At 40.5% G+C, this 15,560-nt stretch overlaps 1 protein-coding gene across 4 annotated transcripts in view; it reads left to right on the forward strand.

Moving 5' to 3' along the window:
* LIMCH1 (LIM and calponin homology domains 1) overlaps positions 1–15,560 on the forward strand; it is a 180,441-nt gene that overhangs the window by 70,195 nt on the left and 94,686 nt on the right. For all 4 annotated transcript variants that reach the window (XM_061471599.1, XM_061471607.1, XM_061471618.1 and 1 more), the window contains exon 3: positions 4,621–4,690. In XM_061471599.1, coding sequence (XP_061327583.1) covers positions 4,621–4,690 — 70 coding nt within the window. The remainder of the gene's footprint in view (positions 1–4,620; positions 4,691–15,560) is intronic.

Consider the following 15,560-nt stretch of genomic DNA (forward strand, 5'->3'; position numbering starts at 1 on the left):
CATAATAATTTCTTCCCTCTGGTCATGGCAGTGAAACTCTGGTAATATCAGGTACCCAAAAGGCTCAATAGAAGTATTAGTCTTTATATTTCTGTTCTTTTTTCCTCCCTGTGTCATTTTACTTCTTGTGTAAGTAACTGTTAATACTCCAGAATGATTTTGTGAGAAGAATGTTGGCTGAACGGTAAAATTTCCCCAAGTCCTCGCTAAGTTTGTTTTGCCAGTCATCTCTAAAATGTCTGCTGGTCACCCAACCTCAGCTACCAAAAAAAAAAATCAAGCCTGAGGAATGTTCCTATGTCTCCTTTTGAAAATGGTACAGAAAGACATTGTTTTATGGTTTATTTCAACCAAAATTCCCTTATCTTATGGAATGAGACCTTAAATTAGCAGTGTCTTACTAAAGGGGATGGAAAAAGGATAAAATAATGGAAGATTTAACATCATACCATTTTGCTATCTCTCAGGACTGCTTACTTGGACTTGTTCCATTGCCATCTGTTTTCCTAGATGCAGAAGTATGAAAAATAGTACCCCACAAAATTTCCAAGCAAACAAAAAACCCCAACAAAACCAACATTTCTGTTGTAACTTCGACAGTTCCACACTCTGACCATTTATACAGTAGCTCACCAGCCTTGGCATAGTAGAATGTGGTACATAGTGATGCAAAGGTTTTGTCTTTTGGAAGATGCACATCTGCTTGAGGATTTTCTATGTCTGAACAGTACAAATGTAAGAAAAAAAAAAGCTAAATTGGTCCTTGGGAAAATCTGGGCTTGCAACTGGTGGGTACTCAGTTCAACTCAGGACACCTGCTGTGCCTCAGCCCTCTGTCTGAATCTGCCAGCTGGGACTTTAGTACCTTCCTTAGACTGATCAGTATTGCTAAACTGGCCAGACAGATCAGATAGAGGATCTTAATGTGCTATCAACTAGGTATGTTTTTTGAGCAAGTGCCTTCAAGTGTCTTCCTGCTGCAAGAATGGTGGTGAAAATAACTTGTCTAAAGTGACTTGGGGATTGGACCTCAATTGTATATTGTAGCAAGGCTGCCCTCTGTGACTGGGTACCAAGGTGATATGGTTAACTTGTGAATGTTGTGAAAATAAAGCACTGGACAATTGTGTGTTTCAGCTTATGAAGAATCATAGACTCATAGAATCGTTAGGGTTGGAAAGGACCTTAAGATCATCTAGTTCCAACCCCCCTGCCGTGGGCAGGGACACCTTACACTAACTCATATCACCCAAGGCCTCGTCCAACCTGGCCTTCAACACTGCCAGGGATGGAGCATTCACAAGCTCCCAGGGCAACCCATTCCAGTGCCTCACCACCCTAACAGGAAAGAATTTCCTCCGTATATCCAACCTAAACTTCCCCTGTTTAAGTTTTAACCTGTTACCCCTTGTCCTGTCACTACAGCCTCTAATGAAGAGGCTGATGGGTTCTATGTTGCTCCTCTAGCACTTGTCCTGCCATTGGGTTTTTCATACCTTTCTCAGGGATGGCTGCAATACAACCATATTTTTAAATATATTTTTAAAGATTTAATTTAATGTCCTAGAATGATCCATTCAGCAAGATTTCTGATGGTTTAAGTTATCAGTTTTTAACCTGAGACATGGCTGAGGCAAGGTAGGGTTGGCAGAGCATGTGACTGGAGTTGTAGGGGAGTGCCAGGGGAAGGTGCAGGTTAGTGTTTTCTTCCGTGCAGACTTTTGTCCCTGGGACATAGCACCAGGTCCTGGTGTAAAATGGCAGGGGTTTTGTTTGCCCCTATTTCAACAAAAATCTATCAGAGCTCACAAGACTTAACATATCAAGATAGATGCTCTGTATGAGTCTAAATCAGCATAGACAGTTTTGTTGTGTGTGTATTGACCTACTAGGAAGTGGTGCATTCAGTTGCTTTTCCGAAAAGCAGGAAGGGATAGTAATTGTGTGAGTGAAGGTGGTCGTTGAGACAGTCTGCATAAACAGTGTGTCTTCTCAGCCAGGTTGGTGGCAGAGCAAGCTTAAGCCACTCAGTAGTTTGGCATCTGGGCTGTTGCTGTAGATCATGCAATACATCAGAAGCAGCCAGTCTGCTCTGGAAGAAATCTCTCTTTGGCACATTCTGCAGTGAGCAAGTCCTGGGGGTTTTGGTGCCAGACTGTTTAGAGATGTTTCCAACAGGAGGTAAACATTTTAATAATAGAGGCCTTTCTTCCTCAGGCTTTTCCATCTTGCCCCATCCCATTTCCTCCCTCTTCAGACTCCAACTGGTAATCTAAAATGTTGTTTGTTCCCTGCTCCTTTCCTTCCTCTCATTTTGTCCTTTTCCCATATTTCACAGGGAAGCCTGTACAAGCCATTTTGAAGATTTATTTAGAATCGGCTTTGGCATTTGAAGTTTCCATTAAGGCCTCTTTATTTTACTTCTGTTATTGTGTGTGGCTTTTGATCTTCACCTGCAATATTTGTTAAGCTGCCTGATATATTCCCATTTGAGTAATAAAGAAAATGAGATGCTTAGCTGATACATCTTTTTGTTCCTGAAAAGAATAAGCATATAGATGATTGAAATCAAAGTAGAGCTACAGTATTTGGTAAGAAGTGCTCTGACTAAAAAAAAAAACCCCAAAACAACCCCCCCCCCAAAAAAAAAACAACAACAAACCAAAAATCCTCACCAAAAAATACCAAAAAAACCCCAACAAACAAAAATCTTAAGTTGCCTGTTGCAGTGGCTAAATGAAAAAGAATAGTTCTATAAGGCTGTTGCTGTGCAAGGATAAAAGGTTAGTGCATTTTGGGGAAAAAGAAGTAATATTTGTTTTCCATCCATGAAATAAAATTGCAGGTTATAGGAAGGGAGACATGAGGTTTTTTTCTTGCCATTTTGTGCAAAAAGTGAATTGTCTATGTATAATAGTATATTCTTTCATCATTTGTTTTTAGGACATAATAGTGTTAGATTCTACCATAAGCAGAAGGAAGGACTAGTACAGCGATTCCAGGGTTCCAGAGTTTTTAACTGCAAGAAGATGAAGAAAATACCTGAAACACCAAAACAATGACATTCCCATTGGGTTTGTTGCCACTCCCGATTATGGTGGTGTTGAAGATACAGGGACTCCGAGTGTGTAATAACACAAGTACAATTCGAGACAAGTTGAACAGAAGCTTTATTAACTGTGGTCATAGAGAACACTTAGAATAGCATCTCCCCTTCTGCTCCCCTGTTCTCTCCAAGGGATTGCAGAAACCCAACCTGTATACTGTTCTGGATGATCATTTCAGTGTTAACAGAGCCAGGTGTCCACCCCTTGGAGGGATGGGCTCCTTAACGAGCTTGCAAAATGCCACAGTCCTAAGAATCCAGCAGTAAATAACGTGATACTATGGAGAGATTACTCTTGGTGGAGCCTGTGGCACGCCTTGTGTTATCTTACTCTTGGTGGCATGCCTTGTGTTACCTTAGTTCAGAAGTAGGGAGCTGAAAACAATCACAGACTGTTAGTTTTAAGCTGAAAAGAAGATTCTTTTGGGTAGGATAAACCTCTTAGCTAGACCTCTCAAATATTAAATATTAATCATTTTACCACCGCAGTAAGCTGCCAGAAGAGTCAGTTCTTGAATTGAGACAGCACAAAGAAAGATTGCTCTTTTCCATAGCGGCTATTCTTGTTTCTAAAGAGTATTAAATTATCATAGACACCTTTATTTCTCTTCAAAGATCTTGAATTTGAAGTGAGAATCTTGACCTAAAGACTTCCTTCCCAATGTGTGGGACTGGTTGAATTTTGCTTTGGATAAAAGGCATAAGGGTTTTCTCTTGGGGAAAAGGTGGTAAAGAAACAGTGTTTGTTGCAACAGGATTTTATAATTAAAATTTCCTTCTTTTAGGGGTTTAGTAATTTTCTGGAATAGTCTAACAATGAGCAATGTCAGCATTTCTCATAACATGTTCATAGATGGTGAGGAACTGTGTTTAGGGGAGTTGCTAATCTTTGGACACTGAAAAGTGTTCAACTGGGGTATCACTGGCCTAATGATGTTTTTCATGATGAGGTGGATTTTTTGGGCTCCCTTCTTATTTGTGTTCTTACATTTATATTTTATGGAGACCTCCGTTCTCAACAACATATGCAAGGATGGCATTTAATTTGAAGTACAGTTGCAGAAAAATAGAAAACCCATCCATAAAATATGTCTTTTCTCACTTACCTGCAGTGCAGAAACTGCAGGACTGTTCTTCCCAAGCTACAAGCTGTTGTGATACCCAGATGCCTTCTGGGTTTCTGCTTTCAGGCCCTTACAGGCATGACCTGCCTCTAGGCAATGGAGTCAGACTTATGTGACGATTCACCAAGCGCCTGTCAAGACCGATGTGATTTAGATCAATTTAGGATAGAAAATAAATATTGCTGAGGTGCTGTACTATCTATGGGTATTTTTCCTCCAAGTCTTCCTTCGTTTCAGTGGGAGAACTTTGGGTGCACACGTGTTTTCAAGAGGGGAGAAAGGGGAGAGTCTTCCTTTCCAGCCACATTGAAATCCTTATGTGCTGGGACAAGTGTTTGATAATTTGGATTTTGTGACTTGCCGCTCATAAATACTCCTTTCTTGTAACAGGTTGCTGAATGCAATAAAGCCGGGATTGGTAAAAAAGATCAATAGACTACCGACCCCCATTGCAGGTTTGGTAAGTATCTAAAATGAAAAATCTTTCAGTGCTTCTTTTGCACCTTGATTTTATTGACTCTGTAATTCAGATAGCAATTATTTTTGTAATTTGAATTCTTCTAACCTACTAAACTCAGTCCCTCTGAAATCTCTGTGTAGTCACCTTAAAACTTGCCCGTCTTTTTTTTCAGAAGAGGGCAGTGTTCAAGAGACAGAGTATATTTTTAGAGGTTTTCTTGGTTATTTGTCATCTCCCAGTTGTGGTGATAGCTTTAGAAAGACTGGAAAGTGTGGAGCCATCACCACAAAATGATATTTTTTTGGAAAGAAAACTTCTTGTATATTTTGTCTCATTTTCTCTTTCCCCCAAATACCACAGTCTGCAGATAACATTCATTGCAGGACTGTCTAGGGAACTGTTTTATGTTGACTTTAAGGGCAGAGTAAAAGTTGGCTAAAATTTGTTATAAGCAAGGAAGACCACAGAGGACATGCTGACAGCCCGTGGGCTCTCAGTGGCGCCGGGTGCTCAGGAGGTCACGTCAAGGGGTAGCACATTCTTGTGCCTGCAGCTGGGAGGAAGGTTGGGGTGTCAGCAGGCATTTAGTCTAACAGGGTTAGCCATGTAGAAATATGGCTGTATTGATCTTCCCTTGTGATGTGGCTGGGAATGAAAGTACCCTTGAGCATGTGGAAGGTGGTCATTCTCAATTTAGACTAATGATATACTCACATACATGGCTCCTTCCTGTTTGGGCATTACTGACATTGTAGTTTAGTTGTGTAAGATTCAGAGTGCATTACTTGCTGATAGCTGAGGTTAATGTTCCTTTATATGAACCACATTAAAAGGTTTCAGTATATTAGAAACCTTGATACATTAATTTTTTAATTGGTTCTGTAATGTTATTACATAGCCTTTAAGGCTATTCAACCTTGTAGATTGACAGGCGTATTTCTGCCTGAATACTACCTAGTATTAGGATTTAAGTTGTGATCCCCACCATCCTTTCTCTAAAGTTTCTTTGTGTGCCTTTGTTTTGCCTCTAAAACCCATCTACTTTTATTCCTACAGTCTTATTTGAAATGAATATTTGACATAAACAGCTGCAAAAGATACCAGTAGTGCAGTTTTCTTTTCCTTGGCTCCCTTTCAGGAAAGACTCAATTTTTGTTATGACTGTTTAAAGAGGATAATATTCAATTACATTGTTTTTTTTCCTATTCATATGTAAAATCCCAAAGGTAAGGTGGTTGTAGTAGGAAGGACATAGAAAAAGTCATGATGTGTTTGCAGTTTTCTCATTCCTTGAGATAAATCTCTCTTGCAAGACGTGTATTTTCAAAGCATTACCAAAAAGAACCCAACCAGTTTTCAGGCTGTTAATGACACAGTAGATCTTATTTTGTGTTGGACAGTGACATTTTTACCTCTGTACCTGTGTCCTCTACTTATCTTTAGTAATTACTTTGCTAAATAACAAAAGTTCACTGGTGCTTCTGGCTTTTTGACATTACCAGTGGGTGTTTTTAATTGTTCTGTGAATAAATGGCTCCTAGCAAAGCAAGCCATCCAAATATCCCCTTGCTTTTGAGGGTGTCTAGTTCCATACCTGCTGACCTTTGTTCCCAATTTTTACTTACAGTGGTGAATGGCTGTTTTAAGGATTGCATGTGAATTTAAATAACCAAGTGTTCTAGTCTGTTAATGTATATTTATGGTGAAATATTTTAAAGTACAGACATCAGCAGTATGTTTGAGTGCAATGTGTATCTTTTTTTCCTCTTACCTGTACCTTATCTGTGTGTCTAAAAGAAAAATATTACAATATTGATGCTGTAGTCCAGAAGCAGTTACACCTCCTAGTTAGTTGACCACATATGAGGAACATTCCTATATTTATTGCGAGTTTTTCTTTATTATCTTAGCCTTGGTTGGCTTGACATAGTATATAGTTACTTCTTTCCAGTTATTTCACCCCAGTGAGTGTGATTTCCTCTAGTAGACATAGAAATACTGTGAAAGCTTCAGTACCTTTTCTGCCTTGTGTGAGATACATGCTTTTGAGCTCCTAGATACTGCTTCTGCCTAAAAATGCAAGTTAATAATTCTAGTAGAATTTATTAATTTATTTATTTATTCATTCATTTTCTGCTAGAATAAGTATTTAGTTCACTAGCAGAGACAATGTGTAGGTTTTCTTTTTTACAGAGCTGGAGCTAAAACTCATGAGTAATTGTAAAGTACTCAAAGTGCCTCTTGTTTCATATTAAACCTCTAGAGACAAAACCAGTCATACATTATCTAGCTCCACAAAATATCTACTTCAGTGTAATTCTCCAGATGATACTCTACTTTTCTTCTTTGTTATTGTAAGGACAAATAAAGTATGCTGTATTCAAGGAAAGTAACAGTAAACTTGAAGCCCGTGTTGGAGCCATGCTGAGATGTTTAGCTAAGTGTTATCAGGTGTAAAAATTTTTGCCTGTATTTCACGTTTGAGTGACTTCTCATAACACTGCTGTGAATTATTATGTATAACTGGCCTTGTGTTGACAGATTGAATTCTGCAAACTTCTCCTAAAGCTAAATGAATCTGCAGTTATTGTGAAATTCTTACCAGTGACTTCCTCATGTGGTTTGAGAGGGAGCAGTTTATTTACAGACCTTTCGTATACCAGAACACCAATCACGTAAGCAAAACTTACTGGTTTTAGTCTTGTAGTGTTAAAGGACTGGAGGATCTGCAAACCACTGTACTGAGCACAAGCCATATAAATGCACAAAGATGATCTTTGTCTAGTTGCAAGTCGAAGTCAGGATGTGGATTGTATGCAGCATTACATATAGAATTACATATGTTCGGCTTTGCAGGCTTGTTTGTAATTTGCTTTGATCTCCAGAAGTGCTGACTACTGCTTTTATCACAGCAGAATTGATACATTGCTTTAATGAAATAAAAGGTAGGACCAACAGTTTGGTATTCAGACTTACAGCAAGTATTAAATTTGATGAAATGCTTTCTCATTCCTGTTCAGTATTCACTAATCCAGAAAGCTAGTGCTCCCACCAAAAAGCAAATTCACAAAACACCCAAAGAACATATTAAACCTAGGCAGGAGTGACAGGCTTTGCTGAAAGAGCTGTGTTGCCAGAAGTTTTCTCATGTGAGAAACTGATACTGAACATCTTTATTTTAAGACTGTTAGCTTTCCAGAAGCATCATTTCATGTATTTAATTGTGCAAGGCTGAAAAAGTATTTTGGCTTAGTTATTATTATTAATTTAATTATTATTAATTTAGTTATTATTATTAATTTAAAAGACCATCTGAAGCTGCTGAAGTTTTACAACAATGGATTGTTAGAGTACAAGGAATATAATTAATGTATAAGTGACTTTTTACAAAACCAACTTTTTTTAGTGAGTTGCTGTTTGTTTCTTTCATTTTGTATGACATTCATAGTAGACAGAACTAATCCGTTAGGTTTCTACAAATTACATTTTTATACAACTATGACTTATATATATAATTCTATAGAAACAGAAGATTTCCAGCACCATCATAGGTAAGCTTTGCTCTATAATGCTAACCACTGTATGTTGACTATCTTTTTTCCTCATAAAAAAAAAAAAGTTCTCGTTTTTGTTTCCTGTCCCTGAATAATGTCACTCTGTGAGAAAAGAAAAGGTTCTGCCTTATCTTTTGTTTGACAGGGTTTAGGAGAGTTTATAGCATTACTTCAGTTCCTTGAACAATCCCCACAGGAGATCAGACACTTACTTCAGAGGCTGTGTGAAAGAATCTCACATATAATAGTAGGAAGTAGTCAAGACAAAGTTGGAGGCCTGAACTTTAGCTTGGATCTTGGCTTGTGTTGCAGCACTACTGAATAAAAATCTGTTTACTGTGACATCCAGTTTTCAGCTTGTGTACGGTACTTAACTTTATGACACTGGTATGATTTAGCAATGGAAAAAATAGCTCTGCAAAAGTCACCTGGTTGCATGCTTGTTGCACCAGAATGAACAGAACCGTAGCATGCTGTTTAAAAAAGTTGGTTCCTTTGAAAACAAGGTGGTTTTTTTTTCCTGTAATTATTTTCCTAGGAAGTTTCTCTTGGCGAAGTGCTCTCTGGGAACTTGCTATGAACCTTATTAAGAATAGCTACCTGTCTGCTGGTGCTGCTGATTTGCTTGTATGCTGTACCGTTGCATAAAATCAAGTATTTTTTGACAATGCAGTATCCTAAAGAAATTTCAGCATCATATTAGGTTTCAGAACTTGTGCTTCTAATTAGGTTCAGCAAAGGAGATCTTTTTCCTTCCTGCAGATATCAACCTAAAAATAAAATTATAAGACCCAAACATAGCATAGTGTATTTCACAGAATTAACAATAATTAGAGAAGATAAAGATATTAATTTAACTGATTAATTTAACTGATGTGCATTATTTTTATCACTCTTTCCACTCATATGTCAGTTGTTACTTTTTTTTTCCCCTTAAAAAATTATCTTGGCATTATTCCATTTTTTTTTTTCACTCTGTTTAATTCATTGTAGTACTTTCTGGAAAGAGCCTGCTCCTACTGTATTATCTAGATTCATAATATGATAATTTCTGTTTCATTATTTTGTACTTCTTGCAGCTGGACAAGTTCATTTGCCAGCACAATTGTAACCATAAAAAAGTCTTGTGTAAGTTGTGGCATATGTGAAGTAAATGAAAGCAAAATCTCCTGTCTAAAACCAGTAAGTTCTTAGCACTCACATCCAAAAAGCATTTTTCTGAATGCTGATGGAAAGCAAAGTGTCAATATCACAGCAAAATGCTGTGCAAACTGTTCTGCCATGGTTTCTGTGGGTCTTCCTAGCTGAATGGTAATTGCCTTCTCTACATCTCCTGTGCCTGCCTTTGGTTCTGATATCCCGTACTGAATTAAAATGATACTTAGGGTCTGGCCAGTGGTTCAGAACAGCACTGCGTACTTTGACTCATCACATACTGTAATATATGTTGAATCCCTTCACTAAAACACTAATATCCTTAGAATAAAATGGTTTATACATTGTGTCCATGCATGTTTGGGTTTTTTACCCCCCAGGCTTTCTAGACTCTGCCTTCAAATTCATTCTTTGTTTAGATTTCCTTGCCTATTTCTTCTGGTGTCACCTGAGCTGGACAGAGATACCTTATAAAATTCCTGTTTAGTGAATTTAGCTGCATGCTGTACTCACAAACATTTCTAATTCATGAAGGATACAAAAGTAAACTAGCAGGTGTTTCCTAACCAGGCTGTTTGTAAACAGAGTCTGTGTGGAACAATCTACAGTGATGCTGTAGTTAATTCATCACTGAAAAGGAAAATAGACATCAGTTCAAAATTGGCAGGAAGCATAGAGAAAGCAGCATTAGTGAGGAAAAATGAGATGCAAACCAATAAAACCTGAAACTTTACATTGAAATTCAGCCAGAATTGAAGGTTTTTTATTGCTTCCAATTAACCATGCTAATGCTGTCCAGAATGAATTGCTCTCCTTCCATTTAGAGGAAAAGCTAGTGAGTCAAATGCAAAATACAATGTTGGCATCTCATTTAGCATTGTATTGGTTGAAATGGATGTGCTTGCTCTGGTGTTTGGTTTGGCTCCGAAACTCTCATACTTTTGATGCTGGAAATTAATCATCAATGTGACAGTAAGCCTATGTGCTGGAAATGTGCTGCACTTGGGTTCACCCTGTGTTGCCCAGTCTTCACAGTCTGAACTTTAACCTGATGCATGGATGTAAGAGAGACTGGGATAATAGGAAACTAATAAAAAAACATGACCTATCAAGGAAAACAAACCAACCAAACAAATAAAACCCAAAGGGAGGTAAGTGACCTCACCTGTTTGCTTTTGATTTTCTGAGCTGCGTTTAGCTATAATGCATCCCCTCAGAGAAGTGAGTTCAGCCAGCTCATAGTAGTCTTTGTCTTCATCACAGCACTCTGACTCGTGAGCTGTCCTTAACATCCATGAGTATCCTCAGTTACCAGCTGGAGTGTTGTGTTTATGATGGCTGGAGGTGAAAACTGGGAGTGGTACCTCTTTGCTTCTGAATTGGCTGTTATTGGTCCCTCCCAGGTTTCTGTGTGCTTCATGCACCCATGGCCCAATCCAGCACTCAGCATGGACTTCTGCAGACCAACTTCACTGCTGGCCTTGAAGTCCCTTCTTCTGGATGCTTTTTTGGCTGCAGGGCTAACACTGCACCCAAGCTAAGCTGTTTATTAGCTGGCATCGCTACTCCTCATACTAAGGATACTGTCCCATTCTGCCGATGTCCTGGTATTTGTTCCTTGTTAAAAGCTGAAGTCTCATTTAGCATCCAGAACACCCAGAACAGTTTCCTTATTGGGTCAGGTGGACCAGCCAAGATGGTGTCGTGGTTTAAACCCTAGCCAGGCAGCTTGTTCACTCACTCCCAGTGAGTGGTGCCAGGCTGAGAGCAATCAAAGCCCTCCCCCCCCCGGGGCTTTCCCCTTCCTTGCTCCCAGAGGATCAAAAGAGTGCAACTCCCACGGGTTGAGACAAGAACAGTCCAGCAACCAATGTACAACACAAATCACCACCGCTACCACCAACTACAACAGTGATAACAGAAAATAACAAGGGAAGAGAATACGATACCACCAGCCAAGAAACGAGTCCCACCCGGAACCCTGTGTCCTTCCAGGTAACTCCCAGTTACCCCCCACCCCGGGCATGACGTGCTGTGGTATGGAATACCTCCCTGGCTAGCCTGGGTCAGGCACCCCATCTCTGCTTCCTCACGGCTTCCCCTCCTCCCTGGCAGAGCATGAGCCTCACAAAGTCCTTGGCCAAACCAAAACATCATTGTTATCAGCTCTGTTCCCAAGCCAAAAGTCAAAACACTGCAGTGCACTGCACCAGATACCAAGAAGGAGAAAAATGACTGCTACTGCTGAACCCAGGACGGATGGGTAAGGGTTTGCAGGACACGCTTGAAGGACAGCTGTGAGCTATAGCTGCTGTGTACAAATGCGAACATTGTCATGTTGTTAAGACCTGTTCCCAAGCTAGACTGGTTAGGATTCAAAATGCAGCAGTTTCACAGTCAGTTTAAGCTGTGTCCTGAGCCTGCTGAGTTCTGCTGCTGAGAATGTCATGACTTGGTTTGGTCAAATGCTAATGATATGTGTAAGCTCTTTGTGGCAAGGATCATCTGCTAGTCTCTTTTAGTCTAACACCTCACCCCATGAATCCTGCTCTGTGGCCAGAACTCCTAGACAGTATGCTAATGCAAATAATAAATAACACTTACAAAAATATCACAGGCATTCCTGTGTCATTCACAGTCTGGTTTTAAACTGTTCTCCCAACTTGAGTCTTCAATGGCTTTATTCACATTGAATAACTTAAAATGTTAATATGCAAATACAGAGGTAAAGGGAACCTTTCCTGTGTTAAAACCAAGGGAGGATGGTGACTGCACAGGATCTCCTCTTTGAATTTTTTTTTCATTTTACATGGACCCTGTTTTGTTGCCCAGCCTTGAGAAGGGAAAGCCAACTACCATGCTTTAGAAAAAAAGTACTTCTTTAAAGTAAACAGTCTACCTGGTTTGGGGGCTGTCAGGTGACTTCACAAAGATGTTATTTATAGAACCATATAAATAAAGGCTTATGTAAAATTGTTTGCTTTCTTTTTTTATGGACATAGAAGGTTTAATGAAGTGAAGGATTCCAGGGATAATATTTGAAAATGGCAAAAAGAAAGACACTGCTGCTGCTGAAGCCCTAATGCTAGGCAGCTGAAATGTTAACTTGCATTTATCAAGGCATTAACCTTTACTATAAATGCCCAGTCTTTCCTCTAGTTGGGCAAGGCAGCTGGCTTCCAGGAGTAGTTCACTTTTTACCTGTGAAAAATGCACATTGGCCACTGGATTAAGTTTTAGATTTGATTTTAGATTCTAAAGTGTCCTCCTGCAAATTCAACCATGACTTGCATCACATTGGTTTACTGATTCTGGTTGAGTATTTCAGAAATGCCAATTACTTTTGAAAAGTAATCTCTAAGTATCTGCAAGTATCAGAAAAAATAATAGTTCAGCAAACAGAATGCCTATGTAGCTTAGGGCTGCACTAAATGAAGTGAAGAATTCAGTGCCTTTCTTCAGCTGTTGTCTTAGAAACGAAGGGCCTTGTGAGCAGAATGACGTAAACTCTCAGGACAAACCCCATTGTTGAGGCTTATGCCTTCTCTTAATAGTTGGGCAAATACCACATGCTCTGGAGGTGTGTGCCACCTTCTGGAGTTTTCAGTGGAGGAATTGGATGCCCTGAATCTGTAACTGTGTCACCTGAATGTGGCTCTGTTGGAGTTGTACCCAGACACCTGCAATCTGTGGGTAACTTTTGTTGCAAAATTGGTTTTTCAATGAGGTTATAAAAAGAAGGGCTGAGATGGTGTGCTACATGTGTGTAGGCCAGCACACATAAAATAAGCAGAAATACCGCTATCCATGCCTTGAGGCTAAAAGAAGTATCAGCTTTTGTCCCTAAGAAAAACTAGACCTGAGACTATGGTTGCTTTCAGCTGCTGTGAATTAGATTTATCTACACCTTCTAAAGGCCTCTGTGCAGACACACATAGCGTGGGGAATAAACAAGGGGAGTTAGAGACATGTTCAGGTCTGCAGGGCTATGATCTTACTGGCATCATGGATATGTGGTGGGATGGCTACTGTAACTGGAGTGTTGGAATGGAAGGATATAGGCTCAGTGAAAGACTGGCATGGGAGATGATGATAGCTTATTGGTCAGGATTAAAGGGAGGGCAGAGACAGGTGGCACTGTAATGGGGGTCAGCTACAGGCTGCCTGACGAGGAAGACTAAGTGGATGAAGCTCTCTAAAGATAGATAGGAACATTCTCATGTTCACAAGCCCTGGTTTTCATGGGGGACTTCAACCACCCCTATATCTGTTGGAGGGACAACACAGCAGAGCATAAGCAATCCAGTAGGGGCCTGGAATGTGTTGATGACAACTTCTGTCTCCCGCTCACTACCCTGGTCTTCAGGAGAAGAGACTTTGACCTCTTCAGGTATCTGCTTGGGATAAAGTCCTGGAGAAAAGAGAAGCCCAAGAAAGCTGGTTAATTATCAGGGATCACTTTCTCCAAGCTTTGGAGAGGAAGTCAGGTCAAAAAGCCAGGAGGCCTGCGTGGATGAACAAGGAGCTCTTGGACAAACTCCAACATGAAAAGGAAGTGTACAGAGGGTGAAAGCAAGGACAGGTAGCTTTGGAGGAATTCAGAGAAATAGTCCAAGCAGCCAGGGATCAGGTTAGGAAAGCTGAAGCATCTATAGAATTATATCTGGCCAGGGACACCAAGAGCAACAAGAAAAGCTTGTATAGGTACGTTGGTGACAAAACTAGGAAAATGTGGGCCTTCTTCAGAATGAAATGTCCTGTCTCCATGTCCTGGTTATGCAGGACATGGAGAAGGCTGAGGTATGTAATGACGTTTTTGCCTCAGTCTTCACAAACAAGCACTCCAGCCACTTAGTGCTTAGCCACCAGCAAGTGCTTCATCTTATATAGGTGGATAAGGAATTGGCTGGATGGTCACACACAAAGATTTGCGGTCAACAGCTCATTGTCCAAGTGGAGACCAGTAGCGAGTGGTGTCCCTCAGGGGTTGGTGTTGGGACTGATCTTGTTCAACATCTTTGTCGATGACAGGGACGGGGAATTGAGTGCGCCCTCAGCAAGTTTGCCAACAACACCAAGTTATGTGGTTCAGTTGATACGCCGGAGGGAAGGAATGACATCCAGGGGGACATTGACACTCTTGAGAGGTTGGCCAGTGCCAACATCATAAAGTTCAACCAAGCCAAGTGCAAGGTCCTGCACCTGGGTTGGGGCAATCCCAAGAGTAAATACAGACTGGGGAGAGGAACCTGAGGGTGTTTGTTGATGAGAAGCTGAACATGACTCAGCATGTGCAGCTACAGCCCAGAAACCAACCATATGCTGGGCTGCATCAAAATGAGTGTGGCCAGCAGGTTGAGGGTGTTGCTTCATCCCCTCTACTCTGCTCTCAGGAGACCCCACCTGGAGCACTGCATTCATTTCTGGGGCCCCCAACACAAGAAGGATGTGGTCTTGTTAGAGCAAGTCCAGAGAAGGGCCACAAAGATGATCAGAGGCTGGAGAACTCCTATGAAGACAGGCTGAGAGAATTGAGGCTGTTCAGCCTGGAGAAGAGAAGGCTCTAGGAAAGCTTTATAGCAACATTCTGGTACCTAAAGGGGCCTACAAGAAGTTTGGAGAGGGACTTTTTACAAGGACATGTAGCAATAGGACAAGGAGGAGTAAGTTTAAACTGCAAGAGGATATATTCAGATTAGATAATAGGAAGAAATTCTGCACTATGAGAGTGGTAAGGCACTGTAACAGGTTGCCCAGAGAAGTTGTGCATGCTGGTACACAATTCTGCTATGTCAGCACTAGCATTCATAGAGTTATTAACTAGAGTGGACAGCTGATCAGGCTGAAAAATACCTTTCTCCTTCGTCTTGCAGCATGTAGCTGCGTGAGCAGGAGTGCAGGCAGGAGGGAAGGAAGAGGCTCACCAAGTTGGGGAAGATGTTATTTGATCAGTTTCCGATAAGTAGGTTCAAAACTGCAGCTGGGGAGTTTAAACTTAGATGCAATCCTCAAGTTATTGGCCAGAATTGAAGGACACTGGAACCTGGGAAAGTCTCATCCTGAAATCCCCAGCTTAAAGGTTGTCTGTGTCTAAAACTATACTTAGTAGTACTCTCACTCCCTAATTCTGGATAGCCTCTCACAGGTTGGAGTCTGTAGGT

The sequence above is a fragment of the Pezoporus flaviventris genome, unplaced genomic scaffold, assembly GCF_033815535.1.
Source record: "Pezoporus flaviventris isolate CSIRO_AGI_PZ_B2104156 unplaced genomic scaffold, CSIRO_AGI_Pfla_v1 ptg000002l, whole genome shotgun sequence".
NCBI classification, from domain to species: domain Eukaryota; kingdom Metazoa; phylum Chordata; class Aves; order Psittaciformes; family Psittacidae; genus Pezoporus; species Pezoporus flaviventris.